The sequence below is a fragment of the Lepus europaeus genome, chromosome 9, assembly GCF_033115175.1.
Source record: "Lepus europaeus isolate LE1 chromosome 9, mLepTim1.pri, whole genome shotgun sequence".
Taxonomy (NCBI): Eukaryota; Metazoa; Chordata; class Mammalia; order Lagomorpha; family Leporidae; genus Lepus; species Lepus europaeus.
Window position 1 is genome coordinate 41,526,854 of NC_084835.1, and position 24,665 is coordinate 41,551,518.

The 24,665-nt window shown below is 42.8% G+C and overlaps 1 protein-coding gene across 1 annotated transcript in view; it reads right to left on the reverse strand.

Annotated features, from left to right (window-relative positions):
- The window catches only part of SUCLG2 (succinate-CoA ligase GDP-forming subunit beta), a 298,258-nt gene that overhangs the window by 118,262 nt on the left and 155,331 nt on the right, over positions 1–24,665 (reverse strand). The window contains exons 6-8 of the mRNA XM_062201236.1: positions 22,940–23,029; positions 12,860–12,956; positions 761–922 (exon numbers count right to left, since the gene is read on the reverse strand). Coding sequence (XP_062057220.1) covers positions 761–922; positions 12,860–12,956; positions 22,940–23,029 — 349 coding nt within the window. The remainder of the gene's footprint in view (positions 1–760; positions 923–12,859; positions 12,957–22,939; positions 23,030–24,665) is intronic.

Here is a 24,665-nt window from a genome sequence, read left to right on the forward strand (position 1 = left end):
TTATTCCATTAAGATTATGACTTCACTTTCCAACGCAATGCACAGGTTCAGCCAGAAACAGTCTTGTGGAATTAAGTCAGAAGTGTATAACTCTCAGCCCCATCAGCTGTGGACAATAACAGAAATTGTATTGCTTCTACAGGCCCACTCTGATCGCAGCTGAATAAGCCATTTTCACAAAGTTAGATGAGTATGGCAAAATCGATTGTTTTATTAATAAACTGGGAGAATGGATTAAACCTCACATCATTTAGGTATCACAGAAACTGGGACTTTAGTAAAATGATTAAAGTATATGTCCCCTGCTACATCCTCCGAGAAAGCAATTCCAGACCAGTGCTTAGCATATTAACGCTGACTTAAGTTGCAAGGCTTCTAATTCTTGCCAGTTTAACTGAGATGGTTTCAACCAACAGTTCTCAGCCACAGTGATTTCCTCCCCAGACACATGGAAATAACTGGAGACATTTTGGGGGTGGGAACAGGGTCACAGCTGGTTTTTCATAGCTGGAGGCCAGAGAACCTGTTAAACATCTTGGGCAAAAAACCACCTCACCCCAGATTTCCAAAAGTGCCAGAGTTGGGAACCTCCACTTGAAACCAGTGATGAGCGGTTAAAATGAACTCTGAGAATAAATTCTGGATTGCTTCCTAAGACGTTTATAGCAGAAAAAAAAAAATTGCATGCTTTCTTGATTAGTAAATAACACTTCAGAAATGAAAATCCACAAAGTGTTCTTTTGATAGAACTGCTTCTTACCAAAGCAGGCAATGTTCCCGTCCAGTCCGATGTATTTTAGATCATATCTGGCAGCTTCATTTTCAATGGGCTCATTTTCTGATTTGTCATCCATAGCAAAGATGTCCTTCTGTCGGAATTCCGCGTTGTCGTCAAAGTTTATCTTGGCATCGAAACAGACAACTAAATAAAGCAGAAAGGAACATACCGGAATATCTTTAGGGAATCCATAAATTCAGTTCTCTAGGCTGGAGAGCACAGGAGAAACACAAAACTGATGTTGTCACATTTTTCTCGTGCTACAGGTAGGAGAGGCTGTTGTGGTTTTCTTGACCTTTAAGCTTTGAAGCTATGAAGACAGACAGGATATGGTGCCTGTTCTAAAGCAATGTTCTTACATTCTAGCAAACAGCATAGTAATATCTAACTTTTAGTCTATCCCCAATAAAACAACAAAGCTTGCAACTGCACATTCAAAGCCAGAGACCAGCATACTTAGTTCTGACTTGCCGTTTTTATTATATTTTCTATTTTTAATATTTAACTGCTGATTATTGGCTTTCCCTTCTGTGCATAGGAACCAGACAATAATACTAATCCTTTTGTCTTCCCTTGGCTTCCATCCAATAAGGCAAAATGAAATTGTTATTGAGTTAGTGTCTTCTCTAACATTTCCAAACATTTAGCAGAAAGAATGCTGGCCAGAAGTAAGAGTTTTTAAGTCTGACCCTTAACTATGTAATTGATTTTTTTTTAGAAGAATTGTATGGGGCTGGAATTGGTGGTGCAGGTCAAGCCTTGGCCAGCAATGTTGGCATCCCCTATGGATGCCAGTTCCAGACCCAGCTATTCCACTTCTGATCCAGCTCCCTGCTAATGTCCCTGGGAAAGCTGCAAAAGATGGTCCAAGTGGTTGGGCCTCTGCACCCACGTGAGAGACCCGGAAGTAGCTCCGTGTTCCTTGCTGTATGGGGACTGAACCAGTGAGTGGAAGCTCTCCCTAACTTTGACTTTAAAAAAAAAAAATGAATTGTACATAGTTGATGTATACAACATGTTTATACAGACACACATGCACAAGTTAAATGATTACTACAGTGAATTGTCTCATTATATACTTTTTTTTTCTAATAACTCAAAGTCTAGACTTTTAGCAATCTCCAGTACATAATGCTCAACTCTGGAATCTTAGTAACTTTTGTCCTTCCCTAGGCCTTAGTTTTCTTATTTGAAAAAACCATGAGTAACAACTCCTACCACACTGATATACTTGCTTTGAGGTCTGCTAAAACAAGGGCTACACCCTTAATTTGTGCAGAATCACCTTAGGACACTTCTGATTCCAGTAATAAAACACTGTGCGATCAAGATGGGTCAGACACAATGTGAGGATGCCAGGCATCCTGTGGTGTCAGCAGTAGAAATCCATCTTTATCCACCAAGTGTCCTGGACACTGCAAAATCCATTCTGTAACAGAGACAGCCCACAAAGCACTTCTCTCTGTTTACAAGATATCATCTACATGTACAATCGGAGAGAGATCATGGTGGGGAGGCTGGCCTGTCAGATACCTGTGTTCCAAACCCTTTTATATCTCTCCTTTAGAATAGAAATTCATTGTGTATGACACCCGTTCATCACATCATCCTTTAACTTAATTTCGGACACTGACAGGAAGGAAACATGGATCAAGAATTTATAGATACTGCCCACTCTCCTCCTGTATTGCTGACCAGCAACTAACTCTTGAAAGAGGCACAGCCAGCGGCTGGCGCTATGGCCCAATGAGTAAAGCCACTGCCTATTACGCCACACCTCACAAAGCTTTGGTTCCTGTTCTGGATGCCCCGATCCACTTTCTTAGTAATGTGCCCGGCAAAACAACAGAGAATGGGCCAAGTGCTTAGGCCCCTGTCACAGCTCCAGCTGTCACAGCCACTTAGGAATTGGATCAGTGGATGAAGATCTCTCTTTCTCTCTCCTCTCTCTCTCTCTCTCTCTCTCTCTCCGCATCCCCCTTCTTTGTAACTATGCCTTTCAAATAAATATAAAAATCTTTAAGAAAGAAAATTTTAAAAAGTGGCACGGCCAGCTGTGTATATCTAGCTAAAAATCAAGCACACAGTCTGCAAAATTCACTTGCTCCCTATGAAAAGAAAACATTTGGATGTTACAGCACCCTAGGGTTGCAGATGCTAGGTGCAGGTTTTTCCCAAGAGTCTACCTACAATAACTTCAAAGCACTCTGAAGCAAATCTGTGTAGAACTGGTATATTCTCATCTACGAACACTTGACATAAATGCAAATCGAGACCACACATTATCTAAAGTAGCACTGACTGACAAGAAGGAATCTTGCAGGGAAGTTAATGTCTGCCTGAGTCCTTAGTCCTGCCACAAAACGTCCAACCACTTTGCCCACACACTGTGAGTACATGCAGTAAATGAGTAATTACTTTCCAAAGTACTGAAATCTTAATGATGGAATCCTACAAGTACTTAAGGAACTGGCCAATGTTCTCTGTTTCATGCTATGGCACTTTCCCAGTAGTTAATGACCAGCATAATAATCAATGAAAAAGCAACTTTATTCTTGGCTTTCCATTGGGTTTATAAATACATTCTAATTAATTTATTAGTAATTTTAGTTCCTACATTACTCAATGGCAAGACAACTTGCAGATACCTTCAAGATGAATGGGCAAAGGCTATCAAATTGACTTCCTAAGTGAAGAGTTTCAAATAAAAAAATCTTTGGTCAAGATCAATAAACCAGTAAATCAAAATAGCTCCAACCTGATCTTTGCCCCATAAGAGTATGGTTACAAGCTGTTTGAGAGAGATCGGAATTAATGCATTTATATGCAAAGTTCAGAAGGCAGTCCCAAGTAAATGCTTATAAAACCAGATTTTCAAAAGAGGTTTTCCTGTGATATGACAGGCATGCCACACACAGAAATAAGTACACAGTTTAGGGACCACAGAGGCTGAAGACGGTCACCATGGGATAAAAAGGGGTGTGTCCTGGGGCTGGCATCATGGTACAGTGAGGTAAGCTGCTACCTGTGATGCCAACATCCCACATGAGCAGCTGGCTGGAGCTCTGGCTGCAGCCACTTGGGGAGTGAGCCAGCAGATGGAAGATCTCTGTCTCTCCTTCTCTCCCTAATACTATGCCTTTCAAATAAACAAATCTTAAAAAAAAAAAAAAAAAAAAGGTGTATGTGTTTGTGTATCTGTGTATCTACAATGGCTCCTCGCCAACTGCTCGCTCTGTATACAGAAAACTAAATGACACAATTAGGTCCAAGTACGCAATACACAAGAGCTTTAGAAAGTTAAATATACTAGACAACTATGAAGTAAGTAAGGAGACAGTTGATGAAGAGAATCCAAAATCAAAGCGCCATCCCCAAGGCCTCCATTCTTTGTCAGAGGTGACAGGGGTGGAAAGAAACAAAGCACTTCATGGGGTACAGGGACTAACTCAGATGTATAGTGGTTACACCTGTACAACACTTCGAAGTTAAATTTATTTATTTATTTATCTGATGGGTAGAGTGACAGAGAGAGGGAGAAACAAACAGAGAAGAAAAGACTGATCTTCTATGTGCTGGCTTACTCCTCAAATCTCTGAACGGCAAGGGCTAGGCCAGCCCAAAGCCAGGAGCCAGGAACTCCATCTGGTTCTGCCACTTGGCTGGCAGGAGAACAGATAGATGGGTCATCATCTGCTGCCTCCCAGGTGCATTAACAGGAAGCTGGATGTGAAGTAGAGGCAGGACTGGATATCAGGTACTCTGACATGGGATTTAGTATCCCACATGGTGGCTTAACCTGTTATGCCACAATGCCAACTCCCTGACGAATATTTAAAAGTACTCTGAGATACTGTGATTTATAATAAGATATCTAAAGATTTTGGTCTTCATCTGCAATTCTTGGCAAAGACCCTAAAACCCATGTTAATTCCTAAGCCACAGAGATATTAGGAAAATCTTTTCTTCTAAAACTTGGATCTCTACTCTGATTCCTGACACAGAGCTCCTAACTCTAGGAATTCCCTGGGAGAAAGTCTTCTGCTGTAATGAGGCGACTCTCGGTGGGCTCCTGGACAGGGCTGTCACCAGACAAGTCAGCATCAGAAGCTTGCAGCCTGCAGCCCCACCCTGGTCCTCCAGAGAGGAGATGGGGGCTGAGAATGAGTTACCAGTGGGTTATGCTCACATGTGGAGTCTTCCACAAAAACCCCTGCACCTGGCGGTTTGAGGAACCTCTAGGTTGCTGAGCACAATGAGAAAGGGAGAGGGCAGCTTGCCTAGAGAGACTATGAATGTCCCGGCTGCTTTCCACAAGAAGTATGCTGTCCTACACGCCTCCCCACCGGCTATTCATTTGTAGCCTTTAAAACATCCTTTGGAATGCATTGGAAGCAGTAACCCAAGTGTTTCCTCAGTTCTGCCTGCCATTGCTGTAAATGATGGACTTGGGGAGGAGGCCTAGGAGTCCCCATTTTATAGCCTGATGGCAAAAGCACCAGAAAACCAGGCCCACAGCTGTCATTGGCAGAGGCTGAGCTCCACCAGGTGAGACATGACTCCAACTACAGGTAGACGGTATCAGGAAAGGACTTAAACACAAGACACCGAGCTAGTGTTACAGAACTGGCCGGTGTGGGAAAAACTCATTCACCTGCTCACTGAAAGGTTCCGTGTTGAGAGGGGCAGTGGAAAACAGTCTGCTGTCTCTTAGGACACACACCACAACACAGGAAGCACTTTCCAGCCTTACTGCTGACATCTTCAATGCTGCACAGCCGTATGCTTTGCTTTGAACTCCATCCCTCAGGCAGACTCTGGCATCAGGAACAACTGGGTAGAGATTACAATGCGGGCACTTCCTAGCCAGCTAGGCTTGGGCACATCATCTCTCATTTATTTATTTATTTATTTTGACAGGCAGAGTGGACAGTGAGAGATAGAGACAGAGAGAAAGGTCTTCCTTTCACCCTCCAATGCCCGCCGCGGCCGCGCACCGCACTGATCCAAACCAGGAGCCAGGTGCTTCTCCTGGTCTCCCATGGGGTGCAGGGCCCAAACACTTGGGCCATCCTCTACTGCACTCCCGGGCCACAGAGCTGGCTTGGAAGAGGGGCAACTGGGACAGAATCCGGTGCCCCCGACCGGGACTAGAACCCGGTGTGCCAGCGCCGCTAGGCGGAGGATTAGCCTGTTGAGCCACGGCGCCGGCCACATCATCTCTCTTGAGCCCAGCGGCCTTGTCTACAAAATGAAGATCAGAGTACAGTCTGCTACATGGTGTTGCTGGAAAAAGGGACAATGTGCAAAGCACTCAGCCTAGGACAGCAGGCACTCGTGAGTATTATTATCATCACCACCATCCTCCTCACGCACCGTGCTCTTGTGATGGAGTTTCCCGTTACTGCAGCTCAGGTTATACAACTCTCCTTTCTTACAGTCACAAAAAATTACCTGTACTTTGTCCCTTGTCCTTAAAATCCTAGACTTGTATCCGGAGTAAATCTAAACAACTGTCTTCCTGGAGGTTACAAAAGTACCAGTAACCTGTGATTTTCAGTAAAAAGCCGTCTTCATAGTCCTTAAGAATTTTCCCAAAGGGAGGATTTTAATGGCTGGCATTTTTAGGCATCATGAATGATAGAGAAGGAGATTTCTGGCTGAGGGAAAAGGGTAAAAAAGAGGTATCTGGTGACGCTCAAGTCACATCACACCTTTGCACAGGCAGAGCATCTAAAGACTGGTAGGTTGATGCTCAATGCCAAGTGTGAGACCTACAGTCCCAAGACCTGCCCACCACCTGGTTGTGTAAACACAGCTTTGCTCAGGTAAAGTCACGTCGCTTCACGTACTTATTGCCTGTGACTATTTCCCAAGCCAACAGTAGAGGTGAGTACTTAAAGCAGACTGTGATGCCTGCATATCCCATAATATTTACTAACTGGCCATTTAGAGGAAAAGTCTGCCAATCCCTATTAAGTTACCATTCTTACCATATTTGTGTCCTTACAGGTATCATCACACTTTTTCAAACCAAGAAAGAAACATAGGAAAGGTGCATTCTACTAGCATGAAAATTAAAAAAAAAAAAACAAAAAACCTGCAACTAAACAACAGTAGATTAATCCTAGAATACTGTTTGGCTCTTATATGCTTTATTTAACCCTATAAGATCCTTCTGAATGCACTGCTAGAGCCAATGTGTTAAAAAGAGGTTGATGGTGATGTCAACAGCAGGGCAATAAAATACACTTGGCTGCTCAAACCTTACCATTCCCATTTAAAAAAACAACAAGCTACAGAAAAATGTATTTTTGGAGGTACTGTGCTTGGCTCAGACATTCAGATTTTCAATGTCACATTAATGAAACCTCAATTCCATAGAAAATTCATCTTGAACAAAGGCCATTCCAAGTAGGACGTTGGCGGAAAAAACACATACCTATTAATATTTATAAAACAATTTTCACCATCAAAAGCACATTGTTACATGCTTGATAGATTATACAAATGAATTTTCCTTCTGAACAAATATCAAAGGGAGCTGTGGTACTTATACTCACAGGGTGTTTTTGCTGTTTTGTTTAGTGGTGGGAGATTCTGGGGGCTGCTAATTCAATAGCCTCGATGGAGGACACGACTGTCAGTTGCAGGCCTCTGACCCCAAGTTTTAAACGAAGAATGTGCCACAAAATTAAACAAAAGGAAAATGCATTTCAGAAGGGGAGACTTACACATAAAGGAAACATAAAAACAGCAGGAAATAAGACTGTCATAATTAGTTTGAAAAATAATCTGTCTTCAAGCAACGAAGTGCATTTGATTGGTGATAAATAACCATAATGCACTATTGAAACATGCCTTGCCAAGATGGCCTTTAAAATGCTGATGCTTGAAAATTAGTCCCGCTTTCCATTAAATATTGATGTTCCAGGAGTTGTACACATTTTAGAACTTTTCCTTAGTTGCTGTGAAAAAACAGACAGGAGGCAGATGGGGGGATAGAGGTAGAGAACTGAAAACGTTCTTGAAGATAAAGTCTCGTGTATAAAGAGAGAAACAGAGCAACACCCACGAGCACTGGGCACTTGCCAGTGTGGCAATTTAGGGAAATCAATCTGAAGAAAGAAAGGCACTTTAAGTGTCATTTAACTTGGGATCAGCCAGACTTAATTCTCAAAGAATCTTGGCCAGACAGTCTCTGTTTCAAACTGAGTCACTTGGCCTTTTGCTCTGCGAATGGACTCGGGCTCCAACTGCTAAAGGTGCCCAACAGGAGGAATTTTTAGTCTTTGGGCTCTGGACACATGGGCTGAGAGCATTCTGTGTTGTCATAGGCTGTGCTGCACACAGTAAGACAGTCAGCATTCCTGGTCTCTACCGACAATCAACAATACCCCTAGAGACTGCCCAATGTCTCAGGGGAGGGAGGAATGCCTGTTCTTCTCATCTAGAACCTCTTGCTTCAAACATAAAAAGGGGTCTGTGTACATGCAGAGCTGACTAAAGGTAGAGGATACAAAGTGTGATATAGAAATTCTACAGTGTCTCCCAAAACCAACAGATGTGTGGTAGCGAGATAGATCAACAAATAACTAATGATAAAACACTGCTTCTTACTTGGCCAAAGGTTTAATGAATTAATTTAGAACTGCAGACAAGCAAGAAAACAACAGTTAAATTCTCTGATTATTTAAGCAATAGTTGATTTTTGTTTCAAGAGGGACTGAGTCATTCTGGTAGACCCATTTTGACTCAGTTTCCCTTGCTGGAAGGAGGACGAGCACTGCCACCTTTGCTGCCAGCTACACAAAGCCTGGCTGAGGAAGGCGCTAATTCACAGTAGAGAATCCTGATTCTCTCCAGGTCTAAAGCAAATCCACATTTCCTTTATTTATTCTCGATTTTCAAAATCTGAGAGCTAGAAAGAGCTCCACTCCACACAGACTTGCAGGAAAAAAGTGATCTTTCATCCACTGGTTCACCCCCAAATGCCCTCAATGGCCGCAGTTGGGCTGGGCCAAAGGCTTACATAGGCTTCTCTCACTAGCAACCCTCAGGAGCCTGGGTAAGAGTCACTAAACTACATCGCAGTCAGAAGGGGCAAATTAGATCCCTTGAATCAGGTTATTCATCACATGGAAAACTAGTTCCAAGACTGCAGTTCTTTCTTCATGTCAAGAGTACTCCAGGGCGACAGGACAGTAGTAGTGTAGCAGGTAAAGCTGCTGCCTGCAGTGCCGGCATCCCATATGAGTGCCGGTTCGAGTCCCGGCTGCTGCACTGCCGATCCAGCTCACTGCTATGGCCTGGGAAAGCAGGAGAAGATGGCCCAAGTCCTTAGACCCCTACACTCACGTCGGAGACCCAGAGGAAGCTTCTGGTTCCTAGCTTTGGATTGGCCCAGCTCCAGCCATTATGGCCATATGGGGAGTGAACCAGCGGATAGAGACCTCTCTCTCTCTCTCTCTCTCTCTCTGTGCCTCTCTGTAACTCTGCCTTTCAAATAAAAAGAATTCCTTAAATATTTATTTAAAAAAAAGTAATACTCCAGGCATGCTTAGCAGCTTATTCACAAAGCCATTGCTCTTCTTGAACTGGCATCGCCAGTGGTACAAATTTGGACGGTGCTTCCCTGACTCCTGGCTTTGGATTGGCGTAGCTCTGGCCGTAGCGGCCATTTGGGGGGTGAACCAATGGAAGGAAGACCTTTCTCTCTGTCTCTCTCTCTCTCACTAACTCTGTCAAATAAAAAAAAAATTTGGACGGTGCTTCAAAAAGTTTATGGAAAATAAGATTAAAAGATACCATATGGGCACAGGTTATCCTGGCTGTTCCACTTCTGGTCCAGCTCCCTGATAATGGCCTGGGAGAGCAGTGGAAAATGACCCAAGTACTTGCCCCCCTGCATCCACGTGGGAAACCTGGATGAAGCTCCTGACCTCAGCCTGGCTCCTCCCTGGCACTGCAGCCATCTGGGAAGCGAACCAGTGGATGGAACATCTCTGTTGTCTCTCTCTCTCTCTCTCTGTCTCTGTCTCTCTCTCTCTCTCTAACTCTGCCTTTTAAATAAACAATAAAGCTTACAAAATAAATTTCTGAAGATCTCTCACATGTATGGATTTCAGTTTTTCTGCACCAAAATAAACATCTTCTAATTTTAATATGCATGAATATTTTTAAATATACCTGTATTAACAATAACTTGGATTTTTTAATAAAAAAAAGTTCCTCATTTAACAACAGAACACTGAAGAAAGTCTCCTACAAAGAAAAGGTGTAATAAGCCGGTTTAAAGTAAAAAATATTTGTTGTGATACTGAGTTCCCTAAACATAAAAAACACAAAAATTATTATTGAAGTTTCAATGTGAAAGTTCGCACATGAGATCTTCTGTCATTAATGATGTAAATGGATATAGCTTAAATACTCAGATTATAAACATTAAGATAATCAATACTTCCAAGACATAAATGACTGCTTTTACAACTCCTAAATCCTAAATAAAGCATTGCTATAGGGGATTGTGACAATGATGAAGACCAATTTGTACATTTGGTCATTAATCACCATTTCCTAATTGGGTTTAATTTGACTACTGCTCATTAGAGTTATAAACCAACATACTCATTTAATTGTGAATATAATTCAATAGCTGAATTTTTATGGTACAATGAACAAATTAATAGCTAAAGATAATTCTGTTCTTAAAAATATCACATAGGACTTATGTTTTAATGAACTGCTTTATAATTATTCCAAAAAAAAGCAAGAATTTTCCTTCCTCTTAATAATGAAAATGCAACCTCAGACTTCATGAGGTTTTACAAACACCCTCTAAGCAGAGCTCCTGCACCCCTGTTCCCTGCTGCCAGACCCCAGCTTGTGACTGATTACTTCCCAAAAGGCTGAATAAAAATAGTACTTCAGTCTGACTTCTCCCACTCCACAGCTGAATCTCCATCTTTCTGAATATGAAACAATCAGGCTACTTGTGCACAGTAGTTTGAAAACCAACATCTGACCTTTAAGAACTTGCATACTGAGCCTCCTCTCTTTCATTCCTTGATTTAATTATCAGCCACTCAATGCAGCGTGCATTTTGACTAGTATTCTCAAACTGAAGACTACTTCTAGGTCACTGTGATGACAGCAAATTAACACTTGAAAAGGAGAAAAAGGAAAAAAGAAGGCAGGGCACTGGAAGTGAGTGTGGTATATCAGAACCAACATGCCCAGGAGACTCAAGAGAGACCAGGGTTCAAACCTCAACCCTTGAAACTAGCTGCCCAGGGAGGGAGTCACACTAATTTTTAATCCTCTGTAAAACGGGGATAACAACTCCTAACTTTGCAGGGTTATGGCAAAGACCAAAAAGAATGCACATAAAAGTTCATCACAGAGCCCGACATGGAAGTTTAAGAAACAGTTTCTTCCCCTTCAAAGCTTTTCTTTATGAAATCCTGATGAGTCACAGAAATTATTTAAAGTAGCTATGAATAAAGGTCATTTACATGCAAATGACATGGCACAGATTTATCTGATGCTCTTCTGTATAAATCAGGAAATATATTCTGTTTTTAACAAGTTTAGTTTTAAACACTTTTTTATGTATTTGAAAGGCAGAATGACAGAGATAGGTGAGGAGGGGAAAAGAGAAATCTTCCATGTGTTGGTTCACTCCCCAGCTGGGGCTGGGCTAGGCCAGGCCAATCCTGGGAGCCCAGAACTGCATCTGAGCCTTCCATGTAGGTGGCAGGGGCCCAAGTACTTGGCCCATCTTCTGCTGTTTTCTCAGGCACATTAGAAGGGAGCTGAAAATCAGAAGCAGAGCAGCTGGGGCTCAAACTGAGCCTGGATACCAGATGCTGATGCTGCAGGCGGTGTCTTAAGCCCCTGCAGCACAATACCAGCCTGAAATAAGTTCTTTTCAATGGTTTCTTAAACAAGAACTCTTTGCTCGTCCTAATCTGAGATCCACTAGAGAATGACCTATTCTGTGTCTAATGCTTAATGTTTACATATATATCGGCTCACCTCATTTTCACATCCATCTTATCAGACATGGATTAAAAAACAAAGACTTGAGGCTTAGAAAGACTAAGCAACTAGCTCAGATCTGTCCCCAGAGCAGGACGGGTCCAGAATTTATAGCCAAGCCCGTATGACATGGTATTTTAGTTTTTCCAAGTCAGACTGCAGAATCTCTGCTAAGGAGCAACACTTTGTGTCCACCCTGGACCGCATCTTGATGTAAATGCACATAGGAATTTACTCCTTTATCACTGCAGTGGGAAACCCTATCAGCTGACCGCTCACAACAGGGGGGATACTGAGAGGAAAGGTACTGGAAAAGACAAAGTTCAAGGAACTTTCATTCTGGTACCACTATCTTACCCACCTGCTATCCCACTCCCAGCAGCCACTCTCCTCCCTCACACACACATTCATAGCGTTTACTACCAAATTAATGAGATCATATTGAACACTCGCTATATGCAAGACATAGTAGTCCAATGGTAGTAGATAATGAGATATGAAACAGTTATTTGTAAGTAACTGATAGGAAAACCTTTCTCACAAAAAAGCTACCTCCTCCTACTGGAAGCAGAAATCGCTCCACTGTGCGGTAATAAGGACCTCACTAGGAAAGTGTAAATCCAGCACAGGACACAGGGCCAAAAAAGCTGCAAGAAAGTAGGCACATGGATTACCCACAAAATCAATCGTTCCCGTCCCCATGCAAATCCTTACATTAACGGCAGCGACAAGAGGCCCAAAAAAACAAAGGGTTTGTGCATGTGTGAGTGTACATGTGGCTGGTGTGCTGCAGTGAGCACAATGGACCTTTTTAAGAAAAATAAGAAGCAGCTTCCTCTGAGGCCTGATATTTGGTTGCAAACAAACCCAAATGCTGAAATGTTCAACCGTGTCATGGGAGCATTTGAAACTATGGCTCTAACTAACTTACTGAAAGAAATTAATGCAACGCTGCTGCTGCAGTCTTCTGTGCAATTCATTTTATAGTTTGCATAAATAATTATGATATACTCATTTGTTTTCTCAATTTTCTTTTCTTACCTTGTCCTTCTGGAGTTTCACCGAAGGGATTCACTTCCACCTGAGTAGCATCAATTTTCAGGAAGAGATTATACAGCTTCTTAATTTGATCTGCAGCCTAAATGTGATCGAGTGAAATAGAATTACACTAAAGCAGTAACAGAAAATTTATTTTCCTGAATTAATGAAACCTTAAAAACAGCAAGTTACATCTATAATTTCAGTTAGGTTTTCTGAAGGGAAAAACAGAAAAGCATAATTATTTTAATTTCTACTGTTATTCATTAGAAGGAATCACTCAAATTTTCTCCAGACACCAGTAGAGACCATTATCAAGAAAACAAAGTATTTTCGGCAGAGCCTTAAAACGTTGCTAATCTTTTTGTAAATTATCATGTCCCTATTAGCCGAGTTATCCTGTAATGTAAGCTACAATCATTAATACAAACAAGCTCAATTTAAGTAAAAGGTAAACATGATTTTGAGAGTTTATAATGACTAGGTTTTCCTTATTATGCTGGAGTAAAACAGTTATTATATTCATCAATCCAAGCCTATAATCTGTGAAACAATTACCAAGTGTCTAAATGGAAATTATTGCAAGACAGGAAGATGAAGGTCTTAAGCAGTAGAGTTAAAGCACAGTTCAAACTGAAAGCAGACCGTCATAAAAGCACACACAATGCGCAAGAGTACCCGAGGTTTGCCCAGCGTTACTCCCTTGACTTCACTGTTCTCAGCTGGCTTCTAATTCACGTGCTCCTTTGATCTGTTCACCTGATGCTGATTCTCCACCCGTGTCCCTGCAGGCTGGGGTCTGGGAGGCCAGCAGGAGCCCTGGTGCGCCCTGAAAGCTCACATCTGCCTCAGCAGAGACCGTGGTGGTGGCTGAGCACTGGGCTCCAGCACCACTCTTGTTTCCCAGCCGTGCAATAGTTTTCAGCCCTTTCCCACCTCTATGCCGTGTGTCTGGGGAACTGATCTTTCAAACTCGCTGGCCAGCTGGCTTCCAGAGCAATTCAGCCAATGGGAAGCAGTGGTGGGAGACAAGAGGTGGGAGGAAGGGGAAAGCCAGGGTGCTTCTACTCCTCTCCTGCTGCCTGGGCAGCACTTCCTCCTGTGGTGTCAGCTACAATAAGAGATGCCCGCCAGAGCTGTAGCTTCTGTTTGCAGGGGCCAGTACCACCATGGCCTCCTCTCCTGTACCTAGAGCCCAGGTGCAGAAGCAATTTGCTAGTGCTGTTTAGCTGCAGGTTGCTTCCTTGTGTACTCTTAAATTTCTCAGTACTGTAGCTACTATGTAACAAATTCCCCCCAATAAATCTCCACTGGCATAAACACAGGAAGTGGTTCCAGGTTTAACTTGAAGGCCTCCTCTAGATGTATTTTATGCTGTCTTAATGCATATGATATCTATTTATAAATTCACTTAAATCCTAATTTGAAACCCAATGTATGGATATAAACAAATGTCCATAATGAATATGACTAGACAGGGTAGGAGTGTGGCCAAGCAGTCAAGTCGAGGCAGAGGATGTACACATCCCACAGGGGAGTTCTGGGGCTCAAGTTCCAGCTCAGCTCCCAGTTCCAGCTTCCTGCTAATACAACAGGTGTTGGATCAAGAAGTTGAGTCCTTGACAGTCACCTGGCAGGCCTAGATTGAGTTCCTCTCTCGCTTTCTCTCTCTCTGCCAATGAAATAAGTAAAACACAGTATGACTAGGCATCTAGTCATGTTTATGGCTACATAATACATGTACAGGTACAAAATTCCCAAAGTATTCAAGGGTTTCCTCCAATGGTAACCCTCAGCCCACAGCTCCACAAGCCCCCCTGCAGCAAGTACCTTGGCAATTTGGGCTTCACCTAAGACATATTTTATACACACACAATTCTGCATATCCTTTATCTTTTCTCAACAAAAAACAAAAAAACAAAAAACAAAACTTGGTTCTGTATCTTAATTCTTTACTTAACAGACTTTGTAGATGCTTCATTACATTCATTAGCCATATATGTAAATCACTTTTTTTTGTTTGTTTGTTTGTTTTTGACAGGCAGAGTGGGCAGTGAGAGAGAGAGAGAGAGAAAGGTCTTCCTTTTCTGTTGGTTTACCCTCCAGTGGCCGCTGCGGCTGGCGCACTGAGCTGATCCGAAGCCAGGAGCCAGGTGCTTCCTCCTGGTCTCCCATGCGGGTGCAGGGCCCAAGGACTTGGGCCATCCTCCACTGCACTCCCGGGCCACAGCAGAGAGCTAGCCTGGAAGAGGGCCAACCGGGACAGAATCCGGCACCCCGACCGGGACTAGAAACCGGTGTGCCAGCGCCGCAAGGCAGAGGATTAGCCTATTGAGCCGCGGCGCCGGCCAGTAAATCACTCTTACTCTTTTAATTTGCTGCATTCTACATTACTATATGTGTTATGATATCTTGTTGTATCACAACTTATTTCTCATATAACTAATTATAATTTTGAATTCTGTTTATGTTTTTTTTTTTCCTTAAATACTGTGAAAGACAGAAAGACAGAGAGGGAGCCCAAGTTCTCATCCACTGGTTCACTCCCCAAATGCTCCCAACAGCCCTGAACTGGGAGCCATAGTGGGGAGGCACATTTCCCACGTGGGTGGCAGGAACCAATCAGCTGAGCCATCACTGCTGCCTCCCGGGAAGCTGTAGCCAGGCGTCGGAGGTGGGAATCAATCTCAGGTACCCAAAAATGGGACACAGGCATCTTAAATGCTCAACATCTGCTCCTGAATCATTTCTAGTAGTTTGATATTACTTATAATACTGGGGCTAAATATTTGTAGGGTAAGATCCCCAGAGCTGAGCAGAAAGGGGAACAGACATTGTAAATACTGAGAGATTCTGTTTCAATTGCTCTGGGTGGAAGCCTTCCCTGATTTTCATCCTTTTATAGGCCAGGAGAACAGAGACTGCTCTGCCTCTCTCAATGGACGGATGGCCACTCGGCTTGTGTGTTATGTAAAAAAGAGTTATCTTTTACTTCACAGAGATATGTATTTTGCATCTCTTTCCTTATGAGTAAATATGAACATCACTTTGTGAGCTTAAGACATATCTGTTCATCTTGTCCATTTTCTTTTTGAGACTCTGGCCATTTCAATTCATAGCGAGCGCTTTTAAGTGAAGGAAATTAGTGCTTTATCTCATGAAAATTCCAATTATTTTCCCCCTTTTAGCATGTACCATTCAACCATGTTTTTGTGACTTTTGCCACATGGAAACTTGGAAACAAAAGTTTCCCTCTTTTCCTTTCTGTTTCCGGTTTCCTGTTAGACCTTACAAGGACCAGTCCCATTCTGAGATTATTTCACTGAAGTTCTCCTGCTGTTTCCTTTCATATTCTTTATGAGTCCCTGTATTGAATGCTTACTCTTTTATTTGTTTTGTTTTTGCATCCTAACAGAACTTGAGTTAAAAGTGGAAATCCAACAAATAACTCATTATTCTTTTTTTTTTTTTTTTTTTTTTTTGAGCCTGCAGTGTTGAGCTGCAACAGGGATCCCTGGAGGTCCACTCTACTCACAAACCTCCGCAGAATCAGTACTCACTCAACACCAGCTGAGTTAATGATCACCCTAATAATTCAGGGGCGCCACATGCTAGGAAGAACTCCGGGCACACACAGTTCTAAGATCTTGTCCCAGCCACTTCAGCATTGTGGTGCAGCAGACTGAGCCTCGGCTTGTGATGCTGGCATCCAATTTTGGAGCACAGTTCTGAATACCAAACCAGCTTCCCACTAATGTCCCTGGGAAAGAAGCAGACGACGACCCAAGTACTTAGGCTCCCTTACCCATGTAGGAGACACAGATGGAGCTCTTGGCTCCTGATTTCAGCCTGGTCCAGCACTGGCCACTGCAGTCATTTGGGGAGTGAATCAGCAGATCAGAGATCCCTCTGTCTCCTCTTCCTCTACGTCATACTGCCTTCCAAATACATACATAAATCTTAAAAATTTTTAAAGTAAAAAATATGATAAAATGCACAAAACCTAAAATTTATCATCTCTATCTTTTTTAACAGATTTGTCTTTCTTATTAACATTTTTTTTTCTTTAAAGTTTTATTGATTTATTTTAGAGGCAGAGTTACAGACAGAAAGAAGAGACAGCAAGTCTTCCATCCTCTGGTTCACTTCCTGAATGGCCACAACAACTAGAGATAAGCCAATATGCAGCCAGGATCCAAGAGCTTCTTCCGGGTCTCTCACATGGGTGCGGGGGCCCAAGCACATAGGCCATCTTCTGCTGCTTTCACAGGCCAAAAGCAGAGAGCTGGATTGGAAGTGGAGCAGCCAAGACATGCACTGGCATCCACATGGGATGCCAGGGCCCACAGGTGGAAGCTTAACCTACTATGCCACAGCGCTGTCCCATATTATCTCAATCATTTTTAAAAGTACACACGAGGAGACTTTAAAAAGTCCACGGACCGGCGCCGTGGCTCAACAGGCTAATCCTCCGCCTTGCGGCGCCGGCACACCGGGTTCTAGTCCTGGTCGGGGCACCGATCCTGTCCCGGTTGCCCCTCTTCCAGGCCAGCTCTCTGCTGTGGCCAGGGAGTGCAGTGGAGGATGGCCCAGGTGCTTGGGCCCTGCACCCCATGGGAGACCAGGAGAAGCACCTGGCTCCTGCCATCGGAACAGCGCGGTGCGCCGGCCGCAGCGCGCTACCGTGGTGGCCATTGGAGGGTGAACCAACGGCAAAAGGAAGACCTTTCTCCCTGTCTCTCTCTCACTGTCCACTCTGCCTGTCAAAAAAAAAAAAAAAATTAAAAAAAAAAAGAAAAAAAAAAAAGTCCACGGAAAAAAGGAATTAAAATCTGTTAGTTTTGGTGTAAAAAAATTTTTATATCCATGCATGGTTTTTCCACAGTAGGCATTTTACACAAACATTTTGAAGAGCCTCAGACAATTCCAGTGTCACGTATATTCACACTGTCATGCAATCAATCTATAGAACTTTGTCATGGTTCCGAGCTCAAAACTTATGCTGCTCAACAAAGGGCCACATTCCCCTGTCCCTGGTCCCTGGCAACCACCATCCTATTTTCTGCCTATGAATTTGACTGTTCTGGGTATTTCTACAAGGCATATAATCACAGAGTATATGCCTTGCTGTGATGGGCTGTTTCTCTTAGGGCTCATCCATACTGTGAGACGTATCAGAAAGTACCTCTTCAAGACTAAATAAACTTCACCTATATGTGCATTACATGTTCTGTTCATCCATTCATCCATGGATGTATACTTGGGTGGCTTTCAAATTCCTTACTGCTCTATCAGCTTAGTATGAAGCCTAAATTTTCTACATGTTAAACTGACTGTAATCATACATTTGGGGGACATTTGCTATTTTATGTTTTACTGTTGTCTATAAGCACTGTGTGAGCAGCACTGAAGTATGATTAGATCTGTATTTTAAGATCTATAAGGAGGGGGCCGGCGCTGTGGAGTAGCAGGTTAACGCCCTGGCCTGAAGCACCAGCATCCCATATGGGCACCGGTTTGAAACCCGGCTGTTCCACTTCCAATCCAGCTCTCGGCTGTAGCCTGGGAAAGCAGGAGAATTAGGCCCAAGTCTTTGGGCCCCTGCACCCACATGGGAGACCTGGAAGAAACTCCTGGCTCCTGGCTTCGGATCAGCGCAGCTTCGACCGTTGCAGCCAATTGGGAAGTGAACCATCGGATGGAAGACCTCTCTTTCTCTCTCGCTCTGCCTCTCCTCTCTCTGTGTAACTCTGACTTTCAAATAAATAAATAAACCTTTAAAAAAAAAAAAAAAGATCTAGAAGGGGAACACGTGTAAGCTTAATGTCCGAGAAGTGCTAGGCAGGCAGAACTGGCTCATCTGACCTGGTGGTGTAACAACACGGGATTGCAGGACTGTACTTAGTTGGTGTCAGCATTCCTGCTTCTTAAATGTGTTCAAAAACACATTAAACACAGATCTACCAAGGTACTTCAAACATTTCATGGAAAACAGAATGAAAAGATAAGTTTATTTTGATGCCGAATAAAAACCCTTCACAAGTCATGCATTTTTTCACAATATGCAATTTTTGTAAACTTTTTGAAAATCCTTCAGATACGTGGATTTTGAAATTTTTTTGTACCAAAACAAACTTCTGATTCCTACAAGCTTTTTGAAGTACCCTTATATAGCAAATTTTTCTTTGCTTCTGATACCAATTATTGCTAGTTCAAAGTTGTTCATTAAGCAACTAAAAAATTAAGACTCCTCAAGTCAAATATACACATATGACACCTTGAGAATTGTATCTTTAAAAGTGTTTCAACAGGTGAAAATGTCTAAGTACTTAAGCACTTTTGCTGCATCCCAAAAAGTATCTACAATTTACACATATGGTTCTCAAAGCCAGCCAGAGACACAAACCACTCCTAATGGTGACAATGATCTTATACTCACTTGGCTCATTAGGTCTCTTTATCAGACTAAACCCTAGAGGCACATGTTAACAATTCATGGTACTTATGTTTTCAGAAATTAACACTATGGCTGATGATTATGTCATATTTGAGAAACTTGTGAACTTCCAGTCATAAAAAGCTTTTCTGGGGGCCGGTGCTGTGGCACATTGGGTTAACACCCTGGCCTGAAGCGCCGGTATCTCATATGGGCACTGGTTTGAGACCCGGCTACTCTACTTCCGATCCAGCTCTCTGCTATGGCCTGGGAAAGCAGTGGAGGATGGCCCAAGTTTTTGGGCTCCTGAACCCACAAGAGAGACCCAGAAGAAGCTCCTGGCTCCTGGTTTCGGATCGGAGCAGTTCTGGCAGCTGCAGCCATCTGGGGAGTGAACCAGAGGATGGAAGACCTCTCTCTCTCTTTCCCTCTGCCTCTCCTCTCTCTATGTAACTCTGACTTTCAAATAAATAAATAAATCTTTAAAAAAAAAAAAGCTTTTCTGTCATTCCTCACCATCACCACCACCACAATACACCCTTGTTGAACAACAGATTTTAGACAGGAACATATACTTGGTAGCTTTTACGTTGTTTTTTTTTTTTTTTTTTTTTTTTTTTGTGGTGTCAAATATTAGTAAATCACAGTTTAGAGGAAGTGGGCATGAATCACAGGAAACACACTAACGATTTAATAAAATAATCATTTTATATTTTGTTCACCCATGAGTGAGGGCCCACCAATATGGCCAAGGCACATCCTATATGAAAATGAAGTCACTTTCACGGACATGGTGAATCAAAGGGGACTCGACACATAACTTCTGTATGAAAGACAACCGGCTGGTGTCCACTGAGCTGCCTCCCCTTCCCTGGTCACTGTGCGCTGGCCCACTGGAACATTTCAATAGTCTCCATGTGAGCAGGAGTCACACAGATGCCCCATTCAACAACCCTAGGGTCCAGCCGCCCCTGAGCTCCCATGCCATGTACCCTTTCCACTATACAAATCCAATGGAGTGTCCCCAAATGAGCAAATTCTAACATACCTGCCCACAACTGAGATCAACTTTTCTCTGTCCTTTGCAATGCCTCCGTGGGCCTACCCTTCAGTACTGTAGGCCAACAGGCTGACCTACACTGGTCTGTGAGGTTCTGGAGAGCAAGGGCTATTCCTCATGACCTCTTGCCCCATGGTCTAGCAGTGCAAGCAGCACACACCCAGCGCCTGCTCCAAGCTGCTGAGCAAACAACAACATAAAGCCTTTGCCAGGTAGGCAATGAAAACCAAAGAAAAATGAATTAACCACTGACTTTCCTTTCCTTGATAAATGAAAAATATGACAACGTGGCATCTGAATGACTCCTGAGTACTTGCATGGCCACATTCGTCCCATAGGGAAGCCATGTACACGTTGAGGGGCAGGTGTCTGGTGCATCAAGTAAGACACCACCTGCGACAGCTGCATGTCATAGGAGAGGGCCTGGCTTCCACTCCCGATTCCGTCTTCCTGCTTCCAATTCCAGCTGCCTGCTAATGCACTCTGAGAAGCAGTATGTGACGGCCCAAGTAGTCGGGTCCCTGCCACTTACATGGGACCCTTGGACTAAATTCCTGACTTCCAGCTTCAACCCGGCCCAGCTCTGACTGTTCGAGGCATTTGGGCAGTGCATCAGCAGTCAGGAATTCTCTCTCTCCCTCTCAAAGAAACTGAAAACAAAAATCAAAACAAAAACCCTAGAGTGCTTTTGGCACTGGGAAAACATGATTAAGACCTATAAATAATCCTAAGTTTTCTCGTACAATATATGGGGGAAGTCCTTTGATGTACATAATGCTATTACTTCACTAGAGCCCCCTCCTGAGCTTTCAACCCATGTGATCAGCAGATTTTTCCACTCCAGATTTATTCTTCTGCCATGTAAAGCTACCTCCTGCTGACTCCCTAGGAAATTCTTCAAAGTTGACATTCTAGCTGTGTTGTTTCACTGATTCATGCATATGACAAATGTTTCTTGGGCAACTGATATATATATATATATATATATATATATATATATATATATATATATGCCAAGAACTTTGCAGGCTTTCGGCAACACTGCAATGAGTGGTACGGTCCCTGGCCCTGCTGTGGTGCAGATTAGGGTCCAGGAAAGGTGACTGCAAGTAACAGAAACATAGGTGTTCAAAGAGCTATGGAGGAGGTGAGCAGGGTTACTAGGAGCTGGACACAGGACAGTGTAGCTGGAAAGCACAGACCAGATGGCAGAGTGGCTCTCTCTGAACAAAACTACTACACAAGAAGACCAGGACCAAATATCCAGCGAATTGGCTGCTGTGGCTAGCAGCTATACTCTCGGGAGGTGACACAGACCACTGACTGCAGCATGGATCCAGGACTACTCCAGTGTCTTCCTTTAACAGATCACTCCCTTGGCGTGGCTTTGTCAGTCTCAGAAGTGACAATGACTGGCCCTTTCTCACCTGTCCTGAGGTTTGTGCCTGGGTTATCCTGTCCCCTTCCACCATCCTGAATCTTCTGCTTTCCAAGAGAATCTTTACTCCCATTTCGAAATGAAGCGCTGTTCTCCCTTACTTAAACACACACGTTTTTAAAAATCTTATTTCACTTCACCATTCTTTGACTGTCTACTACTGTCACTAAATTTCTAGAGATAAGAGTCAATCAGAAGAAAATGTAAAAGAAGGAAAAAGAAAGGTCAGAATCTACTGTCTTATGAAAATAATGCAGCATAATCAAAGGGTATACTCTGAAACCATCACGGAGCCCCAGACCAGGGCACACGCATGTACACACATCCATACAGCCATGGGTGTGCATGTGCAAGCTGGAGTTACTAACATGTCAGAGTAATCAAAGGAAGAAGTAGCCAGCAAGCTCTTCTGATGGAGCTATGGGACAAGGAAATGTGGCTTTGTGGACTTATCACCAGGAGCCAGGAGCTGGACCCAAAGTCAGGACAGGGTGAGGATGCCCAAGCCAGACTCTGTCCTTCAACTGCTCTAAGGACAATTTTTCTGCCTTTGTAGCTAAGGGATTTAATTATTCATCTGGCATATTTTAAGCTGTTCTCTGTGAAATTTCACTTTCATGCCACCAGTATTCCTCTGAAACGCCCATTAGCTATAAAAAACAGCAATTAGTTAAGTAGTGTACGTTATTCAGAACAATCCTAACTGGACTTTATAGAATACAGTAATAGGCATGCTCACAGCCCACTAAATCAATGCCCACATATGTCTCTTAGTTAGGAAGCATCATCATTCCCATTTCACAGATGGTGAAACAGAAGTTCAGACAGCGTCAGACAGGTACCAGGTCAATGTTACCGACAAAACAGTTTATCGTACATCTATCACAAAGTGTGTGTGTTAGTGTGCAACACACACTGATGTGTGTGTGTGTGTGTAGGTATATGTATATAAACACATGTGTCATAAAATCTTCTTTTAGAACACTAAGGAAATACTTTTAGTGACCATAAACAACTGGAAACAAAAATTATAAAGCAATAAACAATCCTGTTTCCTGGTAATCAAAAACATTCCAGGCAATTAAGCAAGATCCCTGATGTTTTCTGAAACAAGTCAGACACACACTCGTCTTCCCGTTCCTCCTGTACCTGGTTTTTCAAAGGCCCAAGGAAGCCTAGGTTTTCTGCCATCCGCTGAGCCTGGCTGTCCTTTATCCCTTCAAAAATGTCAATTTGCTCCTAGGAAAAAGGAATCAAATGAGTGAAGAGCAGATAATCCACTGAGAAGACTTACAACCTCAAAAGAAAATGCTCAGTATTTATTTGCGAGTGGGTAATTGAAGTGTGGCACCTTTCCAGAGATCTCTGAGCAGGGCCACCACGGCTGCCCTGGGGTGTGTTTTAATTAGCAGACCATCTACGAAACAGCCCTTCCAAAAACTATATAATTCTTGAAGGTGGCACGCTGACAAGACAATCTGATGCCAGGTTTCACTTTTAATTACTGTACAGATGGCCCTGACGAATATTTAGTCAGTTAATTTTTATGACATCTCTTGGCAGGCTTCCAAAATAAGGTTTTTCTGTCTAATATTGCTGTTAAGTTTAGAGCTTGTCACACACAGGATAAATATTATCTTATGATTTAAAGTCTACTGATGGTGATAATAATTGATAATACCTAGCTCTACACAGTAGCATTCTCTCAAAAAAGATGCATGTGGTCAGACACATTATTTCATGCATTCTCTCATTCTCCTAACAAACAGAAGGGCTTGTTTTAAATAACATTAACTTTGAAAATGGCAAGGTATTATTGGTCAACCAGACTGTAAAGTGTCAACTTAGCTTCCAAGGTACTTAATGTAACTACATAAGATTGTAAACATATTTTAAAATCAAATCACCAGCATATGAGTAAATTATTTAAATAAAGAGATCAAAGAAATAAAATTCCCTTTCAAACAGAAGCAAAATGATTTTTTAAAATCAATATGGAGAGTTGAGTGCTTGACAAAGGTGTTAAAATGTCACTATGGATGCCTTGTCTCCCACAGGGTACCTCGGGTCAAGTGCTGCTCTGATCCAGGTTCCAGTTTCCTGCTAATGTGGACCCGGGGCGGGGGGGGGGGGGCAGGTGGGTGGCAGGGACCCAGACTGAATTCTGGGCTCCTCGTTCCAGTCTGGCCCAGCCCTGGCTTTTATGGGCAACTGGGGAGTGAAGCAGCAGACAGGAGATGTGTTTCTCTTTCAGTCTCTTTGAATTTCAAAAAAATAAAATCAATACATTTTAAAAAGTAAGAAATAATGTTTCTGTTACAAATCTTTAGTCATCTTGACACTAAGACACCACATGAAAAACCAGAATTATAAGACCTTAAGCTTTTTTTTTTCTTATAGCTGAGTTAGTTTAAGAAGCACTTTACACATATCACCTCATTTAATCCTCACAGTTCTACATGATACCAATGACCCTATGTAAAAATGAGGCTTAGAGACTCTGAGAAACTTGCTGAGTAGTAGGACATGACCTTCCAGCTCTTTGGACTGAAGTCAATCTTAATATCAATACAGGGGACAATAAGATTCCAAGAACCAAAACAAACGGACAGAATCTGGACCTGGGGACAATTCCATTTTATGTTGGTACTAGAGAACCTCAAGGTACCTTCAGGGTCACACCTGGTCTCCTAGGAGAGAATTTCTGGATCATATCTAAATGTTAATTGAGGCAGCAGCAACCAAAAGGGCATGGAAATATCACATCCCTCTCCTACTGGCTAATGCTCAGGGCAGGTTGAAAGAAATGAGGGGGAAAGATAAGGCCGAGCAAGAAAAAAGCCCGTGAAAACTTGCTTCAACCCAAGCCTCACCC